The 25117-nt window shown below is 37.9% G+C and overlaps 1 protein-coding gene across 6 annotated transcripts in view; it reads left to right on the top strand.

The window, feature by feature from the left end:
• Window positions 1-25117, top strand: part of HIBCH (3-hydroxyisobutyryl-CoA hydrolase) — a 117898-nt gene that overhangs the window by 69630 nt on the left and 23151 nt on the right. For all 6 annotated transcript variants that reach the window (XM_064586828.1, XM_064586827.1, XM_045868349.3 and 3 more), the window contains 5 exons: window positions 8276-8354; window positions 13337-13482; window positions 16279-16365; window positions 21282-21340; window positions 22041-22122. In XM_064586828.1, the coding sequence (XP_064442898.1) occupies window positions 8276-8354; window positions 13337-13482; window positions 16279-16365; window positions 21282-21340; window positions 22041-22122 (453 nt within the window). The remainder of the gene's footprint in view (window positions 1-8275; window positions 8355-13336; window positions 13483-16278; window positions 16366-21281; window positions 21341-22040; window positions 22123-25117) is intronic.

Genomic DNA, 25117 nt, shown 5'->3' with positions numbered 1-25117 from the left:
AGTCTTAAAGCTACACCAGCCTTTTCCCTTTACTGAATAGTCTAAAAACTCATCTGTGTCTCTTAACCAAAAAACAGTCTTAGATTGCCTAAATTTTACCTTTAAGGGTTATAAAATTAAGTACATTGTCATTCTTGTGACAGTGTGAGTTTAGCTACATTCATATATTTTAATTATTGTTTATCCATATTAGAATTTTTATACTAGATTATAAAAATGGATCAAATTAATTTTACTTTATCAGTTCAATGTTAGCTCAGTCCTGCAGTGATGATTGTTTACTAATAATACAAGTAAAGAATGTCCCCCCCCCCCCCAAAAAAAGAATGTCAGTGCTTGGGACACCATAAATAAAAGGAACAGAAGAGTTAAATGTAAAATAGAATGATACCATACCAGCAGTAAACTGAAAGAAAGCTGATATATTTTAATAACAAATAAGGTAAATTTTATGACAGACTTTAATATAGAAGGACATTCCATAGTTATAAAATGGTTAGCTCTAATAAATCTAAATTTGTATGCCCTATGAATCTATTGTGTATTGTTTCTCTTTGGTGTTAGCCCTGTGGTATATGTTGGATTATTTCGAATCAGGTGCTAGTTATTTCTGACTGGCTATTATTTGAACCCTAGGATGGCATTATCTTCCTCAAAGGAAGTACCTTTGTTTCTAGTAGGTGTCTAGGCGGAGGGCACTAGTAATTCCAGATCATCTAGATCCAGTTGGGAATGGAGGGATTTGTAGCTGAGCTTCACTTCAAGTGAGGCCTGGTCTGAATTCAGGGCATTCTAACTCCTAGGGTGTAGCATTTGGGGGCCCAGTTTGGCAAGCCCTAAATTCCATTATTTGTTCCCTTAGCAGGGAGGGTTTAATTCAGTCTGTTAAACTCTGTTCAGATCTTCACCCTCTTAAGATCACCGAGGTCAGGGGCACCTGGGTGACTCAGTTGGTTAAGCATCCGACTCTTGATTTGAGCTCAGGTCATGATCTCAGGGTGGTGGGATAGAGCTCTGAGTCGGGCTGCCACTGGGTGTGGAGCCTGCTTAAGATTCTCTCCCCCTGCCGCTATGCTCTCTCTCAAAAAAAAAAAAAAAGGTCAAAAAGATCACTGAGGTCAGATTCTGAAAATTTTATTGACCTCAATCGACTGTAGAAAGATAGTTTATAAATATTTGTTTGAAACTCTCAGTTTATAACTGAACATGAAGCTAGCTGAACTGAATTAATGAGTTCCAAAGCATGCAATATGACAGTAGTGCTAAAACTGAGAAACTGTGGGAACAAACCTCTATCTGAAATAACTCTACTGGTGTGATATTGTCAAACATTTAAAAATGTTTGGATCTATGCAAAAAAGTAGAAAGTCCTAAAAGGGGAAATAGACAAAACCACAATCCCAGGAGAAGAGTTAACATGCTTCTTTCGATAATGGAGCAGACAACTGCTCAGTGTAAGTACATATATATGTACGTGTGTGTGTGTGTTTATACACACACACATTTTTCATGCGTACACATAATTTGAACATTGTCCAATAAACTTGATCCAATTAACATGTACTCAGTAATTGCAGATATGTTCATTTCATGTGTGCATGGTACATTTACCAAAATTGGCCACAGAATTAGTCTCAACATAAAAGGATTAATCTTGGGACGCCTGGGTGGCTCAGTTGGTTAAGCGACTGCCTTCGGCTCAGGTCATGATCCTGGAGTCCCGGGATCGAGTCCCACATCGGGCTCTCTGCTCAGCAGGGAGTCTGCTTCTCCCTCTGACCCTCCCCCCGCTCATGCTCTCTCTATCTCATTCTCTCTCTCAAATAAATAAATAAAATCTTTAAAAAAAAAAAAGATTAATCTTACAGACTGTTCTCTGGCCCCAGTGGAATTAAGCTAACAATCAATAATAGTAACTAGAAAATTCTGAATGTTTGGAACATATACTTATTGGCTGTGCCTTGAGGGTAGGGAAGGATTACTTTAAATAGTACAGGGGTGCCTGGGTGGCTCAGTCGTTAAGCGTCTGCCTTCGGCTCAGGTCATGATCCCAGGGTCCTGGGATCGAGCCCCACATCGGGCTCCCTGCTCTGCGGGAAGCCTGCTTCTCCCTCTCCCACTCCCCCTGCTTGTGTTCCCTCTCTCTCACTGTGTTTCTCTCTCTGTCAAATAAATAAAATCTTAAAAAAAAAAAGTACATAAATGCGCCATAAACAAAAATGACAAATTAGACTTAAAAACTAAGAACTTCTGGGGCGCCTGGGTGGCTCAGTCGTTAAGCGTCTGCCTTCGGCTCAGGTCATGATCCCAGGGTCCTGGGATCGAGCCCTGCATCAGGCTCCCTGCTGTGCGGGAAGCCTGTTTCTCCCTCTAACTCTCCCCCTGCTTGTGATCCTGCTCTCACTGTGTCTCTCTCTGTCAAATAAATAAATAAAATCTTAAAAAAAAAAAAAAACTAAAAAACTAAGAACTTCTGTGCATTCTTGACATCCTTGAGAATGAAAAGGCAAACCATGGACTGGAAAATAAGTCTTGGAATGCATATATCTGAGAAAGGAATCCTATCCAGAATGTATAAAGAATTTCTGTAGTCCATACAAAAACCCAGTGGAAAAATGAACAGTAGATGAGAGTAGACATATTACAGAGATATCCAGATAACAAATATAACAAAACAATCAACTGCATTAGTCAAGGAAATGGAAATTGAAATCACAATGAAATACTAACATATACTCATTAAAATGGCTAAAATTATGAAAGACAAGTTCAAGTATTGGTGAAGATGGGGAGTAACAAACTCATATAATGCTGGTGGAGTAGAAAATTGGTACTACTGCTTTGGAAAATTGTTATTTTTAAAAGTTAACTGAATTAGTTTCCTTTGACCCAGTAGTTTTACTCCCTGGTATATACCCAAACAAAATATGTGCACTTATGCACCAAAAGACATGCATGAGAATGGTCATTGAATCATTATTTGCAGTAGCCCCAAGCCAGGAAACCTAACTAGCTATTTACTGTAGAATAGATCAATAAGTTATTTGTACAAAGGAATGCTGTATGATGAAAAAAAATTGCACACAACGTGAATGAATCAGCCATAGAGTTGACTGAAAGATAAATAATATATACTCAATGATTCTAATTATATCAAGATAAAATCAGAAAGCATAAATCTTATTTTGTTGGAAGTCAGGATAGTGGTTGCCTGAAGGATGGAGGGAATGATGACTGACAGGCACATAAAATAATTTCTGGTAATTTTTATCTACATTTTGGTTACACGAGTCTGTTAACTTTGGGGTAATTCATTGGACCTGTATACTTACCATTTGTAACTATTTGTATATTTTTGAATGTGTATTATATGTCAATTAAGAAAATTTTTTAAAAAGCCAAGAAGATGTGGTCCATATATACAATGGAATATTACTCAGCCACCAGAAAGGATGAATACCCAACTTTTGCATCAACATGGATGGGACTGGAGGAGATTATGCTAAGTGAAATAAGTCAAGCAGAGAAAGTCAATTATCATATGGTTTCACTTATTTGTGGAACGTAAGGAATAGCATGGAGGACATTAGGAGAAGGAAGGGAAAAATGAAGGGGGGAAATTGGAGGGGGAGACAAACCATGAGAGACTATGGACTCTGAGAAACAATCTGAGGGTTTTAGAGGGGAGGGGGGAGGGAGATGGGTTAGCCCGGTGATGGGTATTAAAGAGGGCACGTGTTGCTTTGAGCACTGGGTGTTACACGCAAACAATGAATCATGGAACACTACATCAAAAACAAATGATGTGTACTGTATGCTGACTAACATAAAAAAAAAAAAAAAAGCCAATGTGGCGGACCTGAGTGCAAGTGAGGAAAGTGGAGAATGGTAAACTCCAAGATCAGGGAGCTAGAAAGAGACCAGATCATGGCCTTATCAGCCATGGGGAGGAATTTTGGTAATATTTTAATGTAATGGGAAGTCACTGGAGAATTTTGGGCAGGACAAAACCTTAACCGAGTGACACTTAATAAGCTTACTTGGCTGCTGGGTAGAGAACGGATTGTGGCAAGGACAGAAGCAAGAGGGACTAGCTTAGGCAGGAGATACTTGTGACTTCAACTAGGGTTGTAACAGTGGAGATGTGAACAGTGGCCCGATCCAAAGTATATTTTGAGGTTAGAGCTGTAAAGACTGGTTCATAGATTAGATTGGGAGATCAGAAAGAAGATGCTGCTGAAGTTTTTGTCCTGAGAAGCTGGGTGAATGGTGGTGCTGTTTACTGAGGGAGCAGCACATTTAAGGAGATATCAAGAGATTTACATCTGATGTATGAACATTGAGAAAGATATTAGATACTTAAGTGGAAACATTAAGTAGGCAGGTATATATAAAATTCTAGAGAAATCAGGATGGGGAAATGATTTAAATCATTAATGTTATGGTGCTTAAGTTCCTGGACTCCTGGAAGACGTCACCTAGGAGGCGAATGTAGAACGAACAGAGTGTAGGTGAAGTGGAGTAGAGGGATGACACCTGATCATTGGTGGGGGCAGATCAACATTTGGATGTCAGGGAGAAAGGAAAGAGCAACTACTAAGATAGAAGGAAAACCAGGAGGGTATGGTGTCTCAAAGTTAGGAGAAGTGTTTCCTGAAGTAGGGACTAAGCAACTCTGCCAAATGTTCCTGAGATATCCAGTTAGAGGAAATGAGATTTGAATAGTGGGTTCGGTAGGATGCAGGGAGAGTATTTGAGAATTAGGAATTAGAATGACATCTTACATTTGGGAAATAAATCTATATAGTATAACCATTAATACAATAAAACTTGAAGACTTTGAAGCCGTTTTAGTCTAGCAAAGGGTACCAGCTCAGGTTAATGGTTAAAAAGTATGTAACATTAAATTTTGAAAGTTTCAAGGGGGACTTATTGTAAACAACCTGTAATGGATTCTTTTATATAACATACAAAAATTATATCTGAATCTGCCATGAAGGTGCTACATCCTTTTCAGTGCTGATCAGCATTTATATTCTTAGTACTTCCAAGTGCAGTGGCTTGCATTTTTTCCAGCCTTCCTCTTAATTAAAAGGTTTTTAAAATTGGTTCTTAATGGTACTTGTGTCAAGCATCTCTTATTCTGAAAGCTTATTATTAATAAGTTCTTCCTAAAATCTTGAAGTCTTTGATTTCATTTTATCAGCTATGGGTGAAACAAAATATATTATGTAATACAAGATAAAGAACTGAATCAGTGAATATAGGATCTGTAGTTTCTTTGTCAAAGAATATGGGGCTCATAAATTTCTCTTTGGATTTCAGGAGGTAGATAAAGGCCCTCTATAGAGAAGTTGGGCTGTTAAGTGGTTCTCTTGTCAAGTAAGGAGGATTTCAGAAGATGTAATGGAGTGACTTGGATGAGCAGTGTTTGCAGGAAAAGGCATACAAGGCAGCTTATATTGTGTGATGCTGAAGCATGACAGGATGTAGATCTGGTTCTAATTGAAAATGTAGCAAGAGACTTTTTTAATTGAAAAGAATATGGACTCAAACAGATCCAGAAAAGAGAATGGAGCAGTTATTAGACAAATGTGGGGATCAAATGGGAATCCCTAGACAAAAACTGGCAGCATTGCTTGTCTTCCTGAAAATTGAACTGCCCAAGCTATCTCTGCTGTTTTTTGTAGGTTTGCTTTTTTCTCTGTGCTATATATGGGCTGCATGCAGCCTTCTCAGTTTATTCATCATCACCCTGTATATTTCTGCTTTAACTTGGCTGTCATGTCTTCTTTGGCTCAAATTTCAAATGACCTTTAAGCTTTGGCTGTCATCGACTCACAGCAGCCCACTGTGTTTTAGTTTAAATACCTGAGAGTAAGAATCTTGTCTAACACGCTTTTCTTTCTCTCCCTTTGCTCCCTGGGCCTTACAGCTCTGGTTAGCCTTGATTGGCTACCCTTGGGTGCCCATCCCTAGTTCAGCCACTGCTCAGGGAAGGGCCACGTCTTTGGGTAGAGAAAGGGCAGTGATGGGGCAGACTGTGGCCTTCTCTCAGTGTGTCTTCCTCACTTTAAAATTGTATGATTAATTGAAATTGTAAAGTCTTGGGATTTTGGAGAAATGGCATGAAGGCACTATGGTTGTTGGAATAAGCATGGCAAGAGTAGTGGTAGAGGTAGGCTGGGCCAGACTATGTAGAGCCTTGCATGCTATGAATGAGTTTGAAGTGTGTGTTTGTGTCTCATAAATATCCGCGTTTGTTCAAATATGTGTTAGAGATACATAGGGAAAAATCTGAAGTGTTACATACCAAATTAATAATAACTGTTTCTCTGGAAAGAGGGAGGAGACTAGGATTGGGGTTGTGGTCAGATTTTAACCTTTATATATAAATATTTGGTAAAGGGGGATATAGTCATTGCTGTTTGTGGAATTCAGAGTTAATTAAAAGAGGTAGGAGGCAATGACCAGAGGAGTATGGTTTGAAGCAGGTTCAGTCTGTGAGGCCTGGAGATCTACCTACTATGCAGCCCTAGGGAGGCAGTTCTGAGCCCTAGGACTCTAAAGAACAAAGTCGGAAAACTGGGAATCCAGTCCAACTCTAAGTTCTTAGCAAGATATTCCTGAACATTAATAACTCTGAGCTATAATGTGACAAACTAAAAGTTAGAATATGAATCAAGGACCTCTAAAATAATGTAATAAATTAATACTAAAACTAGTAATGCTCTCTTCATTAAAATTTGTAAGATTTCATAATCTTGAAGTATATACAGTCGAATTTGGGTCAGTATTGTCAGTTGAATGTGTCATAGTAGAATACCTATAACATGATATTTGCCTGTATGAAGAATATCCCAAACATTGTGGTTTTAACTTATAAGTGTTGACACCAAAAGATGTATGTAGTGGCTGAAGAATTTTATTCATTTTCATGTTTATTTACATGGTCTTCTAAAATTTAAGTTTAGCATATAATATATAAAATTTATAAGAAATTGCATGTGTGTTTTAGTGTTTCTTAGGAGGGTTTTAAAGTTTAAAGAACTTTTTTTTTATTATTATTCTTAAATATTTTTAAGTAGTCTCTACACCCAACATGGGACTTGAACCCACAACCCCAAAATCAAGAGTCACATGCTCCACTGACTGAGCCAGCCAGGTGCTTCCCCACCCCCCATCCTTTTTTTTTTTTTTTTTTACAGATTTTATTTTTTATGTAATCTCTATACCCAATGTGGGAAAAGTTTCAAGAACTTTTAAATGGCTGACCTGAGTATGAAAACACTTGAAAGAGTTGAAGAAATTGTAATGAAAGATTAGAAGAACAAGATACAAATGAGGCCCTTTCTGTTTAGTTAATGCTTACAGAACTCTGAAGTGCCTGATACTGCCCCAAACACTTTATACGTTTTTAACTCATTTAATACTGTGCTGACAAAGATAGACTACACTGGTTAAAAAGGATCAAGAATGAGAAACTAAAACAGTCTGACAGAAGTTCTGAATAATGTGAAAAGAACATAACATAGGAAATGCATGTTACAGTGTGAGCATTGGTGTTAACTGGATACTTTGTCATCACATGTATACCTCTTATTTCATTTTATTCAAATATGTTTTTTCCAAATATGTTTATTCAAAGATGGCTATTAAGTTTTCCCTTTTCAGTGACATGCAACAAATTAGAGATAGAGACTTTCAGCCAAATCTTACTTTCTAAAACTTATGTTTAGTAATTAGTTTTTAAGAGGTGTACAGTTGGCCCTGTTAAATGTTGTATCTGAGAAAAATGATGTTACTAATGTTATGAACTGTGTAATAAATGATGAAATATGTGAATAAATGTGTTAATATTGCTATTCAAAGCCACTGAAATTAGCTAGAATGGCTTGATTGTGCTCTTTTGATGACTTGTTCCACTGATGACAATACTCAGTGGTTCTGGGAACAGTCACTATTCTATAATGCTGTACTGGACTTGAAATGAGAGGGAATGGGGGAAGAGGACATTAAGTGTAACACAAAATACTGATTGAAAACATCTTAGTTAAAACAAATCTATTCCAGATACCCGGGATACGCATATATTTTTTGTCCAGTACTCCTGAAATTATGTGTTTTAGGGTTTTTCTCCAGTGTGTCTCCTAAAAGAAATTCTTGTAGAATATAAAGATAATTTACTTGGTTTAAAATGTTTGTGTGTGTATGAGTTTGCTTATATTTTTTTTTTTACAGTATTTTTAAACAACTTTTTGCCTTATATTCCTAGGGAGTTGGTCTCTCAGTTCATGGGCAATTCCGAGTGGCTACTGAAAAGTCTCTCTTTGCGATGCCAGAAACAGCAATAGGTAAAAACCCTCAATTTTTCATAATCACATCTAGAATTATCTTTGGATGCATTTCAGATTACACTGTTGTTAAAGAAATTGCTGGAATCTTGCTGAGATACAGCAATGAAAGAATTCTTAAAAAGAAATTAGGAAGATACCTGAAAGTTATATTAGCTCAGTAATTGTATCTGAAAACACAAAAGAATATTTAACTGGCAACACTAACACACTGGTCATTAATTTTAGATAAAAGATTATTAGAAAATAGTCTTGTTTTGGGCGCCTGTGTTTTGGCTCAGTTGTTAAGCGTCTGCCTTCGGCTCAGGTCATGATCCCGAGGTTCTGGGATTGAACCCCGCATTGGGCTCCCTGCTCCGTGGGAAGCCTGCTTCTCCCTCTCCCACTCCCCCTGCTTGTGTTCCTGCTCTCGCTATGTCTCTCTCTGTCAAATAAATAAATAAAATCTTTAAAAAAAAAAGTCTTGTTTTCAGATCTCTGATCCATTTTGATTTTTTTTATTTTTTTATTTAAGAGAAAGAGTGTGCCTGAGTTGGGTGGGGAGGTGCAGAGGGAGAGAAAATCCCAAGCAGGCTCCATGCTCAGCTTGATCTCACAACCGTGAGATCATGACCTGAGCCGAAATCAGTAGTTGGCCACTTAACCGACTGAGCCACCCAGGTGCCCCCATTTTGAAATTTTTGTACATGGTGTGAAATATGGATCAAAGATATAGATCAAATTTTATTATTTTGCACATGGAGATATAGTCATTCACACACTACATTTTGAAAAAGCTGTTGTTTCTCCACTGATGGCTTTTGTACCTTTATATGTGTTATATTGGTGCCAACACTACAGTCTTGATTATTGTTGCTTTATTGTAGAAATCAGGTAGCAATAATCCTCTCATTTTGTTGTTTTCCCTAACTTGTTTTGGCTATAAAGATCCTTTGTATTTCTATATGAATTTTAGAGTCAATTCTGAATGATAGCCTTGCTGGATAAAGTATTCTTAGTTGTAAGTTTTTTCCTTTCAACACTTTAAATATATCCTGCCACTCTCTTTTGGCCTGTAAAATTTCTGGGGAAAAATCAGCTGATTGTCTTACGGAGTTTCCCTCTTATGTGACTATTTGTCTTTCTCTTGCTGCCTTTAAGATTCTTTATTTTTAAGTTTTGCTATTTTTAATTATTATGTCTTGGTGTGGGTCTCTTTGGGTTCATCTTGTTTGGGACTTTCTTTGATTCTTGGACCTGGATGTCTGTTTCCTTCCATGGGTTAGGGAAGTTTTCAGCCATTATTTCCTCAGATAAGTTTTCTGCCCCTTTCTTCTCCTAGGGCCCCTATAACATGAAATATGTACACTTGATGTTTTCCTAGAGATCTCTAAAGCTACCCTCATTTTTTAAAATTCTTTTTTCTTTCTGCTGTTCTGATTAGGTAATTTCTACTATTCTGTCTGCTAAATGCTGATTTGTCCTTCTGTATCATTTCAGTGATTCTTCAGCTCTGGTTCTTACATTTTCTAACTCTTTGTTCAAGTTCCTTCATTCTTAAGTGCAGTGAGCATCTTTATGACTATTACTCTGAACTCTTTATCAGGTGGTTTACCTGATAAATTACTTATCTCTGTTTCATTAAGGTTTTTTTCCCTCCCTAGGGTTTTATCTTCTTTTGTTTGGAACATATTCCTCTGTCTCCTCATTTTGTTTGACTTTCTGTGTTTGTTTCTGTGAATTAGAATAGCTGTCTACCTCTCTTAGTTTTGAAGGAGTGGCCTTGAGCAGGAGCATCCTCTGTATAGACTGGTATGCCTGGCAGCTTTGGTTGGTTGAGCTGGAGCAGAGATGGGCCATGAGTATGCTGCTCTGGGGTTACCTTGACAGGACAGGTGGGGGGATGGGGTGGGCACCTTCAGCAGATAGCTAGAATTCATGTGGGCTAGGGATCTGGGACTTGCTAGGGCAGCCCTATAGATTGACTAGAGTGCCTGGACCCTGCTCCTGTCTGCACTGTGAAGGTGGATTGGGTTGGGGGGAGGAGGGGTGCAATGTAAAATGTGATGCTTGTTGGCACCTCTGACCCTAGAGAGTTCCAGCAGTCCCTTGCCCATTTGGTGGATGCTGCAGGGTTAGTAAGTGGATTTTCCTCACATTCTAATTGCTCTTTAAAACAGCTGTGTTTGTTTTGTTTTGTTTTTTTCCACTGTGCCCAGAGTCAGTGAGTCTGTGCAGGGGCCCCTCAGTGATATCCCTCCTTACTGTAAGGCATCACATTGGGAGTGGTGTTTCCGTGGTTACTGCCTGTATCTCTGTCTCTCCTGCTGTTGTATATGTGGTTCCCCCCATCACTTTATGTGCAGAAGCTGTTCAATTGGTTCTCAGTTCTTTTTCAGCAGGAATTGCTCTCTATGTAGATGTAGATGTGGTGTATCTGTGGAAGAAGGTGAATTCAGGGTCTTCCTAAGCCACCATCGTGGACTGCCACCTGAAGTACAATTGATTCTGTATTGACTTTGTGTCCTGCAAACTTCCTAAACTCATTAGTTCTAGTGGATTTTTTTTTTTTTTGGTAGATTGTACTAGGGTTTTTTTGGTATAAATAATTACATTATTTACAGATAAAGTCACTTTTACATTTTCCTTTCCAATCTGGATACTCTTTATTTTTCTTGCCTTACTCCACTGGGTTAGAACCCCCAATACAATGTTGAATAGAAGAAGTATTGAGAGTGGGCATTCTTGCCTTGTTCTTGATCTGAGGGAAAACATTCAGTCCTTCAATTAAGTGGGACGCTGGGTATAAGTTTTTCATAGGTGCCCTTCATCAGGATGAAGATGTTTTCTTCTATTTCTAAATTGCTGAGGGTTTTTATTAGGAATGCATTTTGAATCTAAAAAGCCAAAACCTTTTCTGCATCAGTTGAGGTGATTATTGGTTTTTCTTTTTTAGTTTGTTAACATGGTGAATTACTTTGCTTGATTTTTTTTAACATTAAACTAGCCTTGCATTACTAGGATAAATCTCACTCTGGCATGAGGTGTTATACTTTTTATATGTTGTTAGGTTTGATATACTAAAATTTTATTTGGAATTTTTGCATCTGTGTGTTCATGAAAGACATTGGTCTGTGGTTTTCTTGTAATGTCCTTGCTTCCTTCTGGTATGGGGGTAATGCTGGCCTCATTTTCTGGAGGAGTTTCTGTAGAATTGGTATAATTTTTTTCTGTGTTTGGTAGAATTCATCAATGAAGCCATCTAGACCTGAAGTTTTCTTTGGGGGAAGGTTTTCAACTACAAATTCAAAGTCTTTAATATATGTAGGGCTATTCAAATTATCTCTTTCTTGCACAAACTTTGGTAGGGTGGATCTTTTAAGAAATTTGTCCAATTTATTAGCATCAGGTTCTTCATAAAGTGAAAACTTTTGTGGGGGACACAATTCAGTCCATAACAGGGACTTATCAGCATATAGATGTTATCTAGAGCCATAAGTGCTAAGGAGATGTGTGTGTAGGGATAGCCTAAGATCAAGCCTAGGCACAGCAGCATGTAGAGGTCAGGCGAAGGAAGCAGACCCAGCAAGGGGGAATGGAAAGAAGCAGCCATTGAGACAGGGGCAAAAAAAAAAGAGAATGTAGTACCCTGGAACAGAGGAACATATTTCAGGACAGACTGTGTTTTGACTTGGGCAGAGTGCTGCTGAGGCTGTGGGGCAGGTAGTATATAGCGTAGAATGCATGTAGAGTGTAGAATGTTGGGGAACTGAAAGAAGAACAGAGGGGCTGGAATGTAGTAAATGAGTAGTAAGAGATGTACTTGAAAAAGTGATTGGGGGCCTTGAAGACTTTGATAAAATGTTGGTTTTAATCTAATAGAAATAGTTATGGCATAGTTTGGAGCAGTAGAAGGCAACACTCTTATCAAGATTTGTGTTATTAAAAAGATCACTCTGGCTATTGTATGGAGAACTTTCAGGAGAAGGAATCAATAGGTCATAGTCACTGGTGGGTGTTAAAAGGGTGGTATGAGAAGAGGATGTTAAGACTGGATGGTTGTGCACTTTTTGAGGTAAGTGATACTAGAAGACAGATGATAGGAGTCTGGGGAAGTCATTAGTTCAACTTTAGACCTATTAGAATGCTGCTAATTCTTTCAAGTCTAGGAACTTTTTGTCAAGTAGGACTGGAAAGAATTTGAACGCTTGTGTTTTTATCTCAATTTCATTAAATGAAGCAATCTTAGAATAGATATCTGGATTATAAAACTAGAGGGTCACAATTGTTTAAGGAGTTCTTAAATACCAAAAAGTAGTGTACTGGCAAGTATTTGCATATATGCTATTTTCAGTTGTTACCACTAGAGAGAGTAAGGGAATTTAAAAAAAAAAAAAAAGATGGCTAAGAAAAGAGTAAATGCAAGTGATTTTATTAGGTATAAACATTCTTGGTGTAGGACGAAAGGTTATTGCATCACTTTAAATATCTTGAATATTAGATAATTGATTAACAGAATAGACTATGATTTGAATGGTAATAATGAATTTTCACATAATACAGCTTTAGATTATGCATATTTTTATCATTTGAAAGAAAACATTTTTTTTTATTTAAATTCAATTAGCCAACATATAGTGCATCATTAGTTTTTGATGTAGTGTTCAATGATTCATTTTCATTGTTTACTATTTCAGAGATTATTAAAAATAGTGATAAGGAAATTTTAGGTAATATTTAATGAGTACAACTTATATACAAAAAGTTATGCCATCAAATACTTTATTGACTTCTATAGAAATGAGACATGAAAATTTTGAAAAATACTCAAGTCAGAACAATTTAATAACAAGTCTTTTGTGATACTGATTGCACTGGAAAGTACTTAGTAATATCTTTAGTATAGATTCAAGTAATAGAGAGAAATGGCCATTTGATCTCAAAGAGTTATAGTCATCTTTTTAATTTGAATCATTATTATCTCTTTTCATTATTCAATACAGGACTATTCCCTGATGTGGGTGGAGGTTATTTCTTGCCACGACTTCGAGGAAAACTTGGTTATTTCCTTGCATTAACAGGATTCAGGCTGAAAGGAAGAGATGTGTATGCAGCAGGAATTGCTACACATTTTGTAGATTCTGAAAAGGTAATTACTTGGATTATTGCATTTTGTGTTATTGGAATAACTCCTGTTGCATGGGAAGGCAGTATAAGTGGTTGGGATCCCAGGCTTTTGGTTAGATGTGGGTCTGAATCTGGGATCTACTGTTTAAAGTTGTGTGACCTTTGGAAAGATAGTTAAGCTCTCCAATCATGTTTCCTCATGTGCAAAATGGAGATAATTATGTCTGGATTCAGGACTGTTTTGCCTGGCACCTTCAGTGAATATCTTTTCATGAATAATTACACTTTGGTTAAAAAAATACCTACTTCAAGAAAATCTAATATATAAGAATCTAAATTTATATATAAAAAGATAGGCTTTTATTTTACAAAAACATTTTTGAAAGGTCCTCTTGGTTGTGAGTTTCCCTACTAGTGCATTTAAGAGTTACATTTGTAAAATATGGTCTTAAAAACTTTTCTAAAGGCTGTTGCAAGGGACACATATTACTTAGCTTTGTCTTTTTTTTTTTTTTAACAGAAAATTTAACAGTTTTCTTAGCACAGAATAGCACAGTGGCAAAGAACGTACAGACAGACAGCTTAGGTTTAAATACTAGCTTGAGTTTAGCCTCTATCCCCTAGTTTGCCCATTTCTATATGGGGATGGCAGTTCCTACCATAGTAGTTGAATATTTTTGTGGTCAATGTAACAGAAAATCCAGTTCAAGGTGATTTTGCCTCAGAATTTCCAGCAAGAAACTTGGGATTTATTCTGCTTCAACTCCTCGAACTGGCTTATATTACCCTTGAACCCATGAGCCAGTTAGCCTACATCAACTAACCCACCTTGCTAATGTGTTCCATATCTGGAAGTATGGGGTGAACTTAGCTTTCTAGGAGGAAGCACATAGATCTCCAGATGCATATCTGATCTTGAGAGAGGGATGTTTTGGGATAGGAGGAGGAATGTTACAAAAAAGTATGAGAACCTTCTATCACATTGCTTGAAGTTTCAGATCTTTCTCCATGTTACGGGCATCCACAGTCACACTGAGTAGGTGTCTGTCCCATCCTTCCCGTGAGCTGTAAGAGGAAGCAAACATGGGACTCCATTATGTACTCTTGAGGGACACCCTTTGTTAGAGTGGAATTTAGTTAAGAATGGGAGAGAGCGCTGATCCACAGCTTAATTCCCTTCTTTGTCGGCCTGCTCAGTAATAATTTCTACAGTGTGTAGGCTGCCATCCACAGGACCTGTACAAGATAACAGAAATGAGTAATGAATGTTGGGGTTGAGACTAGAGGGGGTACAAAAGATAAAAGATAAATAACCATCTGTCTCATCTGACAAAGTAGAATATGAGAAGTGTAACAAAGAATATAGAGAAGGTACTCAATGGATTGAAAGGAGGGAAAACTTAAAAGGCTGGAAGTTTTCTCGTAGAGGTTGCAGTTCAGCTGGGCCTTCATATGAGTACTGTCAGGAAAAAGCATTCTAGATAGAGGAAACATGTAATGAGCAAACCAGCGGGCAAGAAAGCTTAGCTATGTTTTGGAAACAATAAAAAGTCCCATTTGGCTGAGCATAGAATAGTATGTGAGGGATATAGATGGAGATTAAGTGTGGTTATATTATAGAGCTGTGCACTGACCATAGTAACCATTAGTCACATGTGGCAATCTTAAAGTTAATTAAAATAAAATTTATAATTCAGATCTTTGTTGCAGTACTGCATTTCAAGTATTTAATAGAGAGAAACAAAGATGAATGTCTCTCCTCTTTAGTTTCTTCCATCTTTATCTAATTCCTTGCAAGGCAACATTTGCTGTGTGGGAATGTGTGTGCATTCAACTTCAGAGAAAATTTCCTTCACTGATTAGCTGAAGAGAGCACATCATAATTTTAAGACAAGTATTTTTAAAAAGAGTATATAGTTTCTTTAAAAGAAAGTCCTGGTGCAGCCACTCTGGAAAACAGTTTGGAGTTTCCTCAAAAAGTTGAAAATAGAGCTACCCTACAACCCAGCAATTGCACTACTGGGTATTGACCCCAAAGATACAAATGTGGTGATCTGAAGGGCTATGTGCACCCCAATGTTTATAGCAGCAATGTCCACAGTAGCTAAACTGTGGAAAGAGCCAAGGTGTCCATCAACAGATGAATGGATAAAGAAGATGTGGTATATATATACAATGGAATATTATGCAGCCATCAAAAAACCCGAAATCTTGCTATTTGCGATGACATGGATGGAACTAGAGGGTATTATGCTAAGTGAAATAAGTCAATCAGAGAAAGACATGTATCATATGATCTCGCTGATATGAGGAATTCTTAATTTCAGGAAACAAACTGAGGGTTGCTGGAGTGGTGGGGGGTGGGAGGGATGGGGTGGCTGGGTGATGGACATTGGGGAGGGTATGTGCTATGGTGAGTGCTGTAAATTGTGTAAGACTGATGAATCACAGACCTGTACCTCTGAAACAAATAATACATTATATGTTAAAAAAAAAAAAACAAGGTAGTAGGAAGGGAAAAATGAAGGGGGGGAAATCAGAGGGGGAGACGAACCATGAGAGACTATGGACTCTGAGAAACAAACTGAGGTTTCTAGAGGTGAGGGGGTGGGGGGATGGGTTAGCCTGGTGATGGGTATTAAAGGGGGCACATATTGAATGGAGCACTTGGTGTTATACACAAACAATGAATCATGGAACACTACATCAAAAACTAATGATGTAATGTATGTATGGTGACTAACATAATAAAATTTTTTTTAAAAAGCCCATGTTTGTATTGGGGTTCAGATCTGTTTTCTTTTTTTTCCTCTTTTAGTTGGGCATGTTAGAAGAAGATTTGTTAGCCTTAAAATCTCCCTCAAAAGAAAATATTGCAGATGTCTTAGATGCTTACCATGCAAAGGTAATCTTGTCAGTATTCTCACTTCAGATTTTAATTCATGGGGAAGGGGAAATGATTGAAAAATTAGCAATTGGTGAATGTTATAGTTTGTGGATATAAAGATGCTGGGATTTATTAACTTGAAAGCTTGATGGAAAGTCAGAGCTTCAGAATTGTTAGGATAGCCATCTAAGAAGATGACTTCTTTGCCGCACAAGAACACAGCTTATCTTCTCATTGCTGGTGAATTTCAGCGTGTAGTTTTGTGATTGGCCCTTGCAACAGCTTTTTGCAATGCACCATGACATTTCTGTAATGGATGGTTCAATGTTGACCCTGTTGAGCTGCTAAAGTGAAACTCTGATGCATATCTAAGTATAATGATAAAGTATACTGCATAATGATAAATTATATATCATATATAAGATAAAGTATATATTGTTCACTTTTAATTCCTGACTTGTGTAACTTAAATTTTCTTTTAAGAGCCAAAAATCTATAAAAATGTTACATGACCGGATGCCTGGGTGGCTCAGTTGGTTAAGCAGCTGCCTTCAGCTCAGGTCATGATCCCAGGATCCTGGGATCAAGTCCCGCATCAGGCTGCCCGCTTAGCAGGGAGCCTGTTTCTCTCTCTCCCTGCCATTCCTGCTTGTGCTTGCTCTCTCTCTCTCTGACAAATAAAAAAATAAAATCTTAAAAAAAAAAAAAGTTATATGACTTCTAGTAAAACATGATGGGTTCAATATATGCTCCCTTCTAAAACCCCACTAAAACTGTAATAAAGGAATAAAAAAGACACAAATCCACAAATAGAACAGAAGAGGAGACAACGGCAGGTATGAGATGTCAATATTTTGGAAGCTTGAGAACAGAAGGACGAGGGCAGCTACTTTAGACTTGAGAACGCTGAAATATCTTATCCTTTAGTAGGGGAAGCCAGGAAGAAGCAAACCAGTTTTTGCTCTGTACCCTCTGTAAGGTACCAGAGTCCCCTGAAACTGGGATGTGGAGGTGGGCAGAAAAACAAAAGATTCCTGCAAATTTTTATAAGGTGCAGTTAGGCCTCCAGAAGTCTCTCCCCTGTACCACCAGCCATCCTTTCATAGTTTGGCTGAGAGTAGAAATTTACTACTTAGGTCAAATCAGACAGACCTAGCTGATCATGGGGGAAGGCGAAGTGAAGTGCTCTACTAAAAAGAGTCAGAACATACTAAATAGGAAGACCTCTAGCCTCTTTTCCTAGTTAGCTTCCAGGCTATTAAATATCCTCTATCTTAGTTTGGGCAACTATAACAAAAATACCACATGGCTTAAACAATAGAAACTTCTTTCTCACAGTTCTAGAGGCTGGGAACTCCAAGATCAGGTGTCAGAAAATTAGATTCTTGGTGAGGACCTGTTCCTGGTTTGCAGATGGACAGACGCCTTCTTTCTATATCCTCACACAGCAAAGTGAGCTCTCTCAGGTCTCTTCTTACAAGGGCACTAATCCCATCATAAGGGCTCCACCCTCTTGACCTAATTCCCTCTCAAAGGCCCCACCTCCCAAGTACCATCACTTTGGGGATTAGAGTTTCAACATGAATTTTGGGGTGACACAAACATTCAGTCAATAGCACCATCCCACTCCTAAGCAGTACCTTTGAAGAAAAAGGAAAAAGCCTGTATTTGAGGACATCCCCCCTGCAACAATGAAACATCCAGGTCTTTGCTTAATCTTTGCTTAATTTATAACTCATCAGACAATTGACAGTCCTATAACTGTGATCGACTTTACACATAAAGCTACTTAATTTTAGTACTTCATGCTAAAATTTTTTTATGCCAAGTATAAAAACAAATTGGTCAGAACAAAAAAAGCACTTGAAGCAAGCTGTGCAGGGAAAGGAAACTTGAAAAAAAGAAAAACTATAATTGTTAAAACTGTAATTGTTCAGGTCAGAGGAAAATACTTCATCTGTGAAATAACAGATGTAATATAGTAGTCAAAGAATAAAAAAGAATGTGATAACAGAAGGGAAAAAACCAGCAACAAATTAGATTAAAATTGAAGGTTGAGGAAAACTATAAGAGGACAAAAAGGATAATAAGATGGAAAATGGAGAGAAAGGAACATTAGAGGTCTATATCTAATTATTAGGAATTCATAACAGAAGAGAAAGGGGAGGAGATATTTAGAAAAATAGTATAAAAATTTATTCAGAACTGAAGAATATGAATATGGATTGACAGAGCCTCTGAATACTCAGTGCAATGAATATGAACACAGAGCACATGAGGATTTCATCAGATTTTGTCAAAGCATTTAACAGTCTCTCATGTTGGGTAAATATAGCATGGATTAGAGTGGGTGGGAGTTGAAGGGCCTTACCAGAGAGTACTGCTAAACGTGTGGGTATTAGTCTATAGATAAAGTCATCTTGGCCTTTTTCAGCTTTTTTTCTCAGTGATTTGGATGAGAATGTTGACAGCATTTTGATCAAATTGATTTGAAACTAAGAAAAAAAATTAGGTAAAAGAATATGGATTAAAAAACCCCTTCAAGTTTATAGAGTGATCTGTTTAATAAGATCAGTGTGAAAGGTAATAAATGTATAGGAAAAACACTCCCTGTGTTTTCTCATACTACCACATTCACAACACTTCTGACACCAGATGTGTGGGTTTTCTACACATCAAGCAATTCAATGCAGCCCACCTGGGTGTCCTATAATTCATTTCGGTAGTGACACTATCTACCTGGATAGATATCTGCATCAGATCCCACAACCTAAGAGCTCAGTCCCACAAGACTGACCCCACTTCAGATGCCAGTCACAAGTCCTAGCTTGTCACCTATACTTCTGATTGACCATAAATTGGGGTTCTCATGACCCCTTCCTTGGGTTCAATAATTTGCTAGAATTTCTCACAGAACTCAGAAATACTTAATGTTTGTTGGTTTATTACAAAGGATACAATAAAGGATATGAATGAATAGTCCAGTAAAAGGTACACAGGGTAAGGTCTGGAAGGGTCTCAAGCCCAGGAGCTTCTGTCCCAATGAAGTTGGGATGTACTACTCTCCCTGCTTGTGGATGTGTTCATTAACCTGGAGCTCTCCAAACTCCATCCTTTTGGATTTTTATGGAGGCTTTATTACATAGTCACTATTGGTTAAGTTATTAGCTATTGGCGATTGAACTTAATCTCCAACCCCTTTTTCCTTACTGGAGGTAGAGGGAGGGAGGCGGGAGGTAGTGGCAGTGTTGGGGCGGGGCTTGATTAGAAGGTGGGACTGAAAGTTCTAATTTTCTAATCACTGGTTGGTTCCCCTGGAGACCAGCCCCATTCTTAGGAGCTTTCCAAGGGTCACCTCTGTTAACATAACTGTGATGGGAAGGGGCTTGTTATGAATAACAAAAGGCCCATTCACCTTAATTTGGGGACAAAAGACCAAATACAACATACAGCAAAAGATGCTCTTCTTAAAGAAATTTCAAGGTTTGGGGGAGCTGTGAGCCAGGAACAAAGAACAAATATATGGGCAAAGACCAAATATGTATTTATTATTTTATTTTATTTTTAAGTAATCTCTATTCCCAATGTGGGGCTCAAACCTACACCCCCAAGATCAAGAGTCGCATGCTCTACCAACTGAGCAGCCAGGTTTCCCTGTATTTCTTATTTTTAATTTTTTTTTAAGATTTTATTTATTTTTTAGAGAGCGAGCAAGAGAGAAACAGCATGAGAAGGGAGAGGGTCAGAGGGAGAAGCAGGCTCCCCGCTGAGCCGGGAGCCCGATGTGGGACTTGATCCCAGGACCCTGGGATCATGACCTGAGCTGAAGGCAGACGCTTAACCATCTGAGCCACCCAGGCGCCCTATTTTTTTAAACTTTTTATATCTGAGTTTGTTTTTTTTTTTTAAGATTTTATCTGAGAGAGAGAGAAAGAGAGAGCTTGAGCGGGGAGGAGGGGGAGAAGCAGACTCCCCGCTGAGCAGAGAGCCCCACCTGGGGCTTGATCCCAGGACCCGGGGATCATGACCTGAGCCAAAGGCAGACGCTTAACCAACTGAGCCACCCAGGCGCCCCTGTATTTCTTATTTTAAATCACAGGGTCACAATAGAGATAAGTGAAAATTTTGGATTTCAGTCCAAAGTACCAAATTTTTAAAGTACAGCATGGGGAGAAATGTAGCTTACAACAGCACTGGTTTAAAAAAAACAAAAAAACCAAAAACATAATAGTACTGCCCCCAAACTAACTCAGACTTAGTCCTATTAGTAAAAGGGTTATATCCAAACAAGGGTATGTGGAGTCCTGATGCACTTTGCTATGATTCGGTCATACCTATAGCTAACGTGTACATTCCACACTTGATAAACTGGAACTTGTGCATAAGAAGGACCTGATTGTGAGGGGACACAAAACTGCACTCTGTGAGAAAAGAGGTGGAAGCAGGATTCACTAGAACTATAAACGTGAGAGGACTGACCTGGCCCAGAATTAAAAAAAAAAAAAAATCCTAATTACAGTTACTTAAGCACTGTGAGTTCCTTCTCAAGCTACTGTTTTCTCTCTCTGGAGGTCAGTGCTACACAGATATCAGGGATGTGGTAGGAGTTTTATGTATCAAATGGAAATTTGGGCAGGATGACTTCTCAGGTCCCTTATAATCCTTAATTCATTGCCATACTTTAATGATGTAGCATATATAATAATATATAAATAAAAATAAAAGAACATATTTTGCCTTTGGCACTTTTAAGAACTAGTCTGGAATAACACCATCTGAATTTTGAACATGTGGTAGCTATTTATAAGACTGTTGGATATAATTTGAAAGTGATAATCTGTCACAAAGTGTATTATTAAATAGGATGACATTTTAAAGGATTTTTAGATTTGGGTTACTTCAAGTGAATTATAAGATTTTTCTTTTTTAAATAGTCCAAGATTGATCAAGACAAGTCTTTTATACTTGAGGAACACATGGACAAAATAAACAGGTACTTAAAGAGAGGTCTCAGTACATCTCTTCTTTTGGAAGGACTATATTAAATTGAATTTGCTAACATTGTAATTACATTGTGTTTAATGCACTGAATTTGAGATCAGATAGAGTGCTTTTATTTTTTCTTTTTAAAGTAGCTTCTCGCCTACTCTTTCAGGGGGGAAATAAGTCCATTATACTGAAATAATCTATCGTGCTGATTCATTTTAGTGTAAAACTTTTTTTTTTTTTTAATGGGAAAGAGAGGCTAGAAAATAACAATTGAATTATCTTCGTAAAGTCATTTTTTTATGAACGTCTTATGAAGCTGATCAAAAGATTTTTTGTGCAGTGATTTGAGAGATTGATACACTGGCTTAAGGAACAGAAGAGGAGGGATAGAAACTATTGGAAAATAAGACAATTATCTCTACATTTTAGAAGCATCAGTTTTTCACAGTTAAGATATTTATTTATATGTAATATATACAAAAAAGCATAAGAGAAAATTTAGGCTTTATTTTGCATTAATAAAAGTAGACTGCAAACACTTACCCAGAGAAGCAAGGTTTTATTTCATCATCCTGTAAAATAGCTTGGAAAATTTTTCATTATTGAAATGGGGTTTGGGGAAAGCCTGTGTTTAGATTCATTGCTATTTTGGAAAGAAGAAATCGCTTGCAGATTGGTGAAATCATGTGTTTCCTTTTTTATAGTTGGTTCTCGGCCAATACCTTGGAAAAGATAATTGAAAATTTACAGCAAGATGGTTCATCTTTTGCCCTAGAACAGTTGAAGGTAATATATGGATCATTTCTGTCCTGAGCGTGGTGAATCCTTGTGGTAAGGAAGCCTCTTTGAAGCCTCTTGTGTCAGAACTCTGTGGTGGTGACATAGACCACTGCACAGGTTTTTGTTTTTTTTCCCCTGAACTCATTTGAGCCTCAGAAAGCATTTTCACAAAACCTTTATCTAAACCCAAGTGCCTTGTCTACCTGCTGGATGTTGACAACAAAGCTGAGCTGTTTTTAGGTCCTGTGAGTGTAACAGAGAAAGACTTAAGGAGGCATGCCTCATCTCCTGGGAGTCCTCTTTGTCCTGGGGAGAAGCATTTAAGAACATTTTTATTAGAAGGGTTGGGTTACTGGAGTATAATCTTTTTTCTTTTTTCTTTTTTCTTTTTTTTTAAAGATTTTATTTATTTGACAGAGACACAGTGAGAGAGAGAACACAAGCAGGGGGAGTGGGAGAGGGAGAAGCAGGCTTCCTGCTAAACAGGGAGCCCGATGCGGGGCTCGATCCCAGGATCCCGGGATCATGACCTGAGCCGAAGGCAGACGCTTAACAACTGAGCCCACCCAGGCGCCCTGGAGTATATAGTCTTTTTATAATATATTGCAATTCAATTCTGCCATTAATCTATAAATTCAGTTGAATATGCAACAGATCAGTATATGGTCTTTCTAAGCAGTAGGTTTAATTTAAAAAAATGATCCTTTTTAACCTGGTCAGAGGCCCCATCTATCCCCATAGCTGAGGTTTAAGCAGTGTTTCTCAGTGTTAGGCACACTTTGATGTTTCTATGATGTCACTCAACTGGTAACAGCAAAACAAAGCTGTTTTTGTATAAAGGCGTGCATGAGTACTGACATGCTTGGAACTCTAAGTATGAGACTTGGAATATTTCAGACTTCTACACAAAGGAGAGAAAAAATTGTGTTTCCTTTTACTTTATAGAAAAGGTGTTAATAGCTTGTCCTTATCTGATAGTATTTTTTAGTTTATAGGTGTAATTGTCACATTTCGGTTGTCAGAAAACTTAGAAAAGTTTAAAGTTTCACCTGTGAAGATGAAAACACTTCCCCATTGTTACTGTAGTGTCTCTTTCTCTTTTTTGAAAGATTATATTTATTTGAGAGCTGCTCTTGCACATCGGGGGTGGGGAGGGGCAGAGGAAGAGGGATAAGCAGACTCCCCACTGAGCAGAGAGCCTGACAGCCCAACAGGTGGCGAGGCTCCATCCTAGGACCCCCTGACCTGGGCAGAAGGCAGACTTAACCACGTAACTGACTGAGCTACCCAGGCACCCCTCCCATTGTTAACTATATTCTTAAGGTGAAAATCCCAAATTAGTCTCTTAGGGCCTTATTTAGTAATTAGAATTCTATTAACTTTCTTTTTTTTTTTTTTTAAGATTTATTTATTTTGACAGAGACACAGTGAGAGAGGGAACACAAGGGGAGTAGGAGAGTGCTGAGCAGGGAGCCTGATGCGGGGCTCGATCCTAGGACCCCAGGATCATGACCTGAGCTGAAGACAGTTGCTTAATGACTGAGCCACCCAGGTGCCCTGAATTCTATTAACTTTCAAGGATAGGCATAAATTAGAGCAGATAGACCAGTCATATGTTTTCTTAATTCACAATAGTAAATTAATGTGAGTCTTAACAGCTTTTAGGAATGCTCACATAAATCTAGATGATCATTTTATATTTCAAGGATTCTGATGTTAAACTGGTAAACTTGTTCTCTTGTTTCCAGAGCAGTATAGAAACTAGTATTCCTGGTTTTTTCTCCCCTGAGCAATAGGCTCAGTTAAGTATGAACTTAGTAATTTCATTTGAGAATAGTCATGCAGCACATTATTACCTCATACCTATATGGTCTCACTTTAAAGCAGTACAGATATGCAGGGTGACATACTATTTTAAAACCACTGGCCTACCCCAGAACTGAGGGATAGAACTCAGTTTTCTTTCAATATTCTTTCAATTCCTCTGGTACTACGATTATTCTGCATCCAGAAGAGGTAGGTACCTGGCAAGCCACCCATCACAGCTAGGATCACGGTAGGCTAGGATCACTGTGGGCACTGTCTTCAGAAGGACAGGTTTTGATTTTTATTCAGTTGATCTGTAGCTCAATTGTGGGTCCAAAATATTAGTATCTGCTGGGAACAACATGATGTGAGGATCAAAAAATCCCCACTGAGGCTTCCCTGATAGAGCTTAGATACAGGGTTCATTTTAATTACCTCAACCAGAAACATACATCAAAAAACAGCCCTGAAGGAGAAAATCGCTTTTGGTGCCTCAGTGAAAGGTTTGCAGATCAAATGTTTGGGCAAATTTTTGAAAAGATTCTAATACTTGTGTCAGTAAGCTTCTAGGATTGCTCCTCACCCTTACTGGCCTTTCAGGGACTCCACTCTTCCTTCTGTAGGTCGCAAGGATCCAGTCTTTTTATGGTCAAGTTGCAACCATCTACTCTATGTATAAGGGTTCCTTTCCTCAGTTGCCCATGGCGAAGGACATAATCTTTTCAACATATTTGCTTATCATTAAATAAAAACATGCTTTTTTTTTTAATCCCTTCTTTAGATTTCTAAAGTTTTCACTGCTAATAACTATAGGATAGCATGGGTTAAAAAAATAACAAATATGAGTAACTCAAATTCTTTACAACTGATGCAATTTTCATAGTAGCTTAGTTTATGGCTTCTCATGTCCTTTCTTAGATTTTCTTTCAAAGTTCAATACTTTTTTTAATGCTTGTGGTTGAAATTCCTCTAATCTGCTTTTAATCCCCCTTTTGGTGTAGGTTGTTCCTGATGCCGAACAATCCATGTAAGCTATTTGGGCAATTTAGATGTCGCAATGCATAGCTCACATTAGGGAAAACTTAACCAAAGTCTCCATTTGCTGGTGCTCTTGTGTGCGTGTATGCACGTTTTAAACTGTGGTGAAATACATATAAAATATACCATCTTAACCATTTTTAAATATATAATTCAG

This window comes from Mirounga angustirostris, unplaced genomic scaffold (assembly GCF_029215605.1).
Source record: "Mirounga angustirostris isolate CCGP_5_RB_7025 unplaced genomic scaffold, mMirAng1.0.hap1 SCAF_3, whole genome shotgun sequence".
Taxonomy (NCBI): Eukaryota; Metazoa; Chordata; class Mammalia; order Carnivora; family Phocidae; genus Mirounga; species Mirounga angustirostris.
The sequence above is the reverse complement of the archived record's forward strand: the minus strand, read 5'-3'. Positions and strand labels throughout refer to the sequence as shown.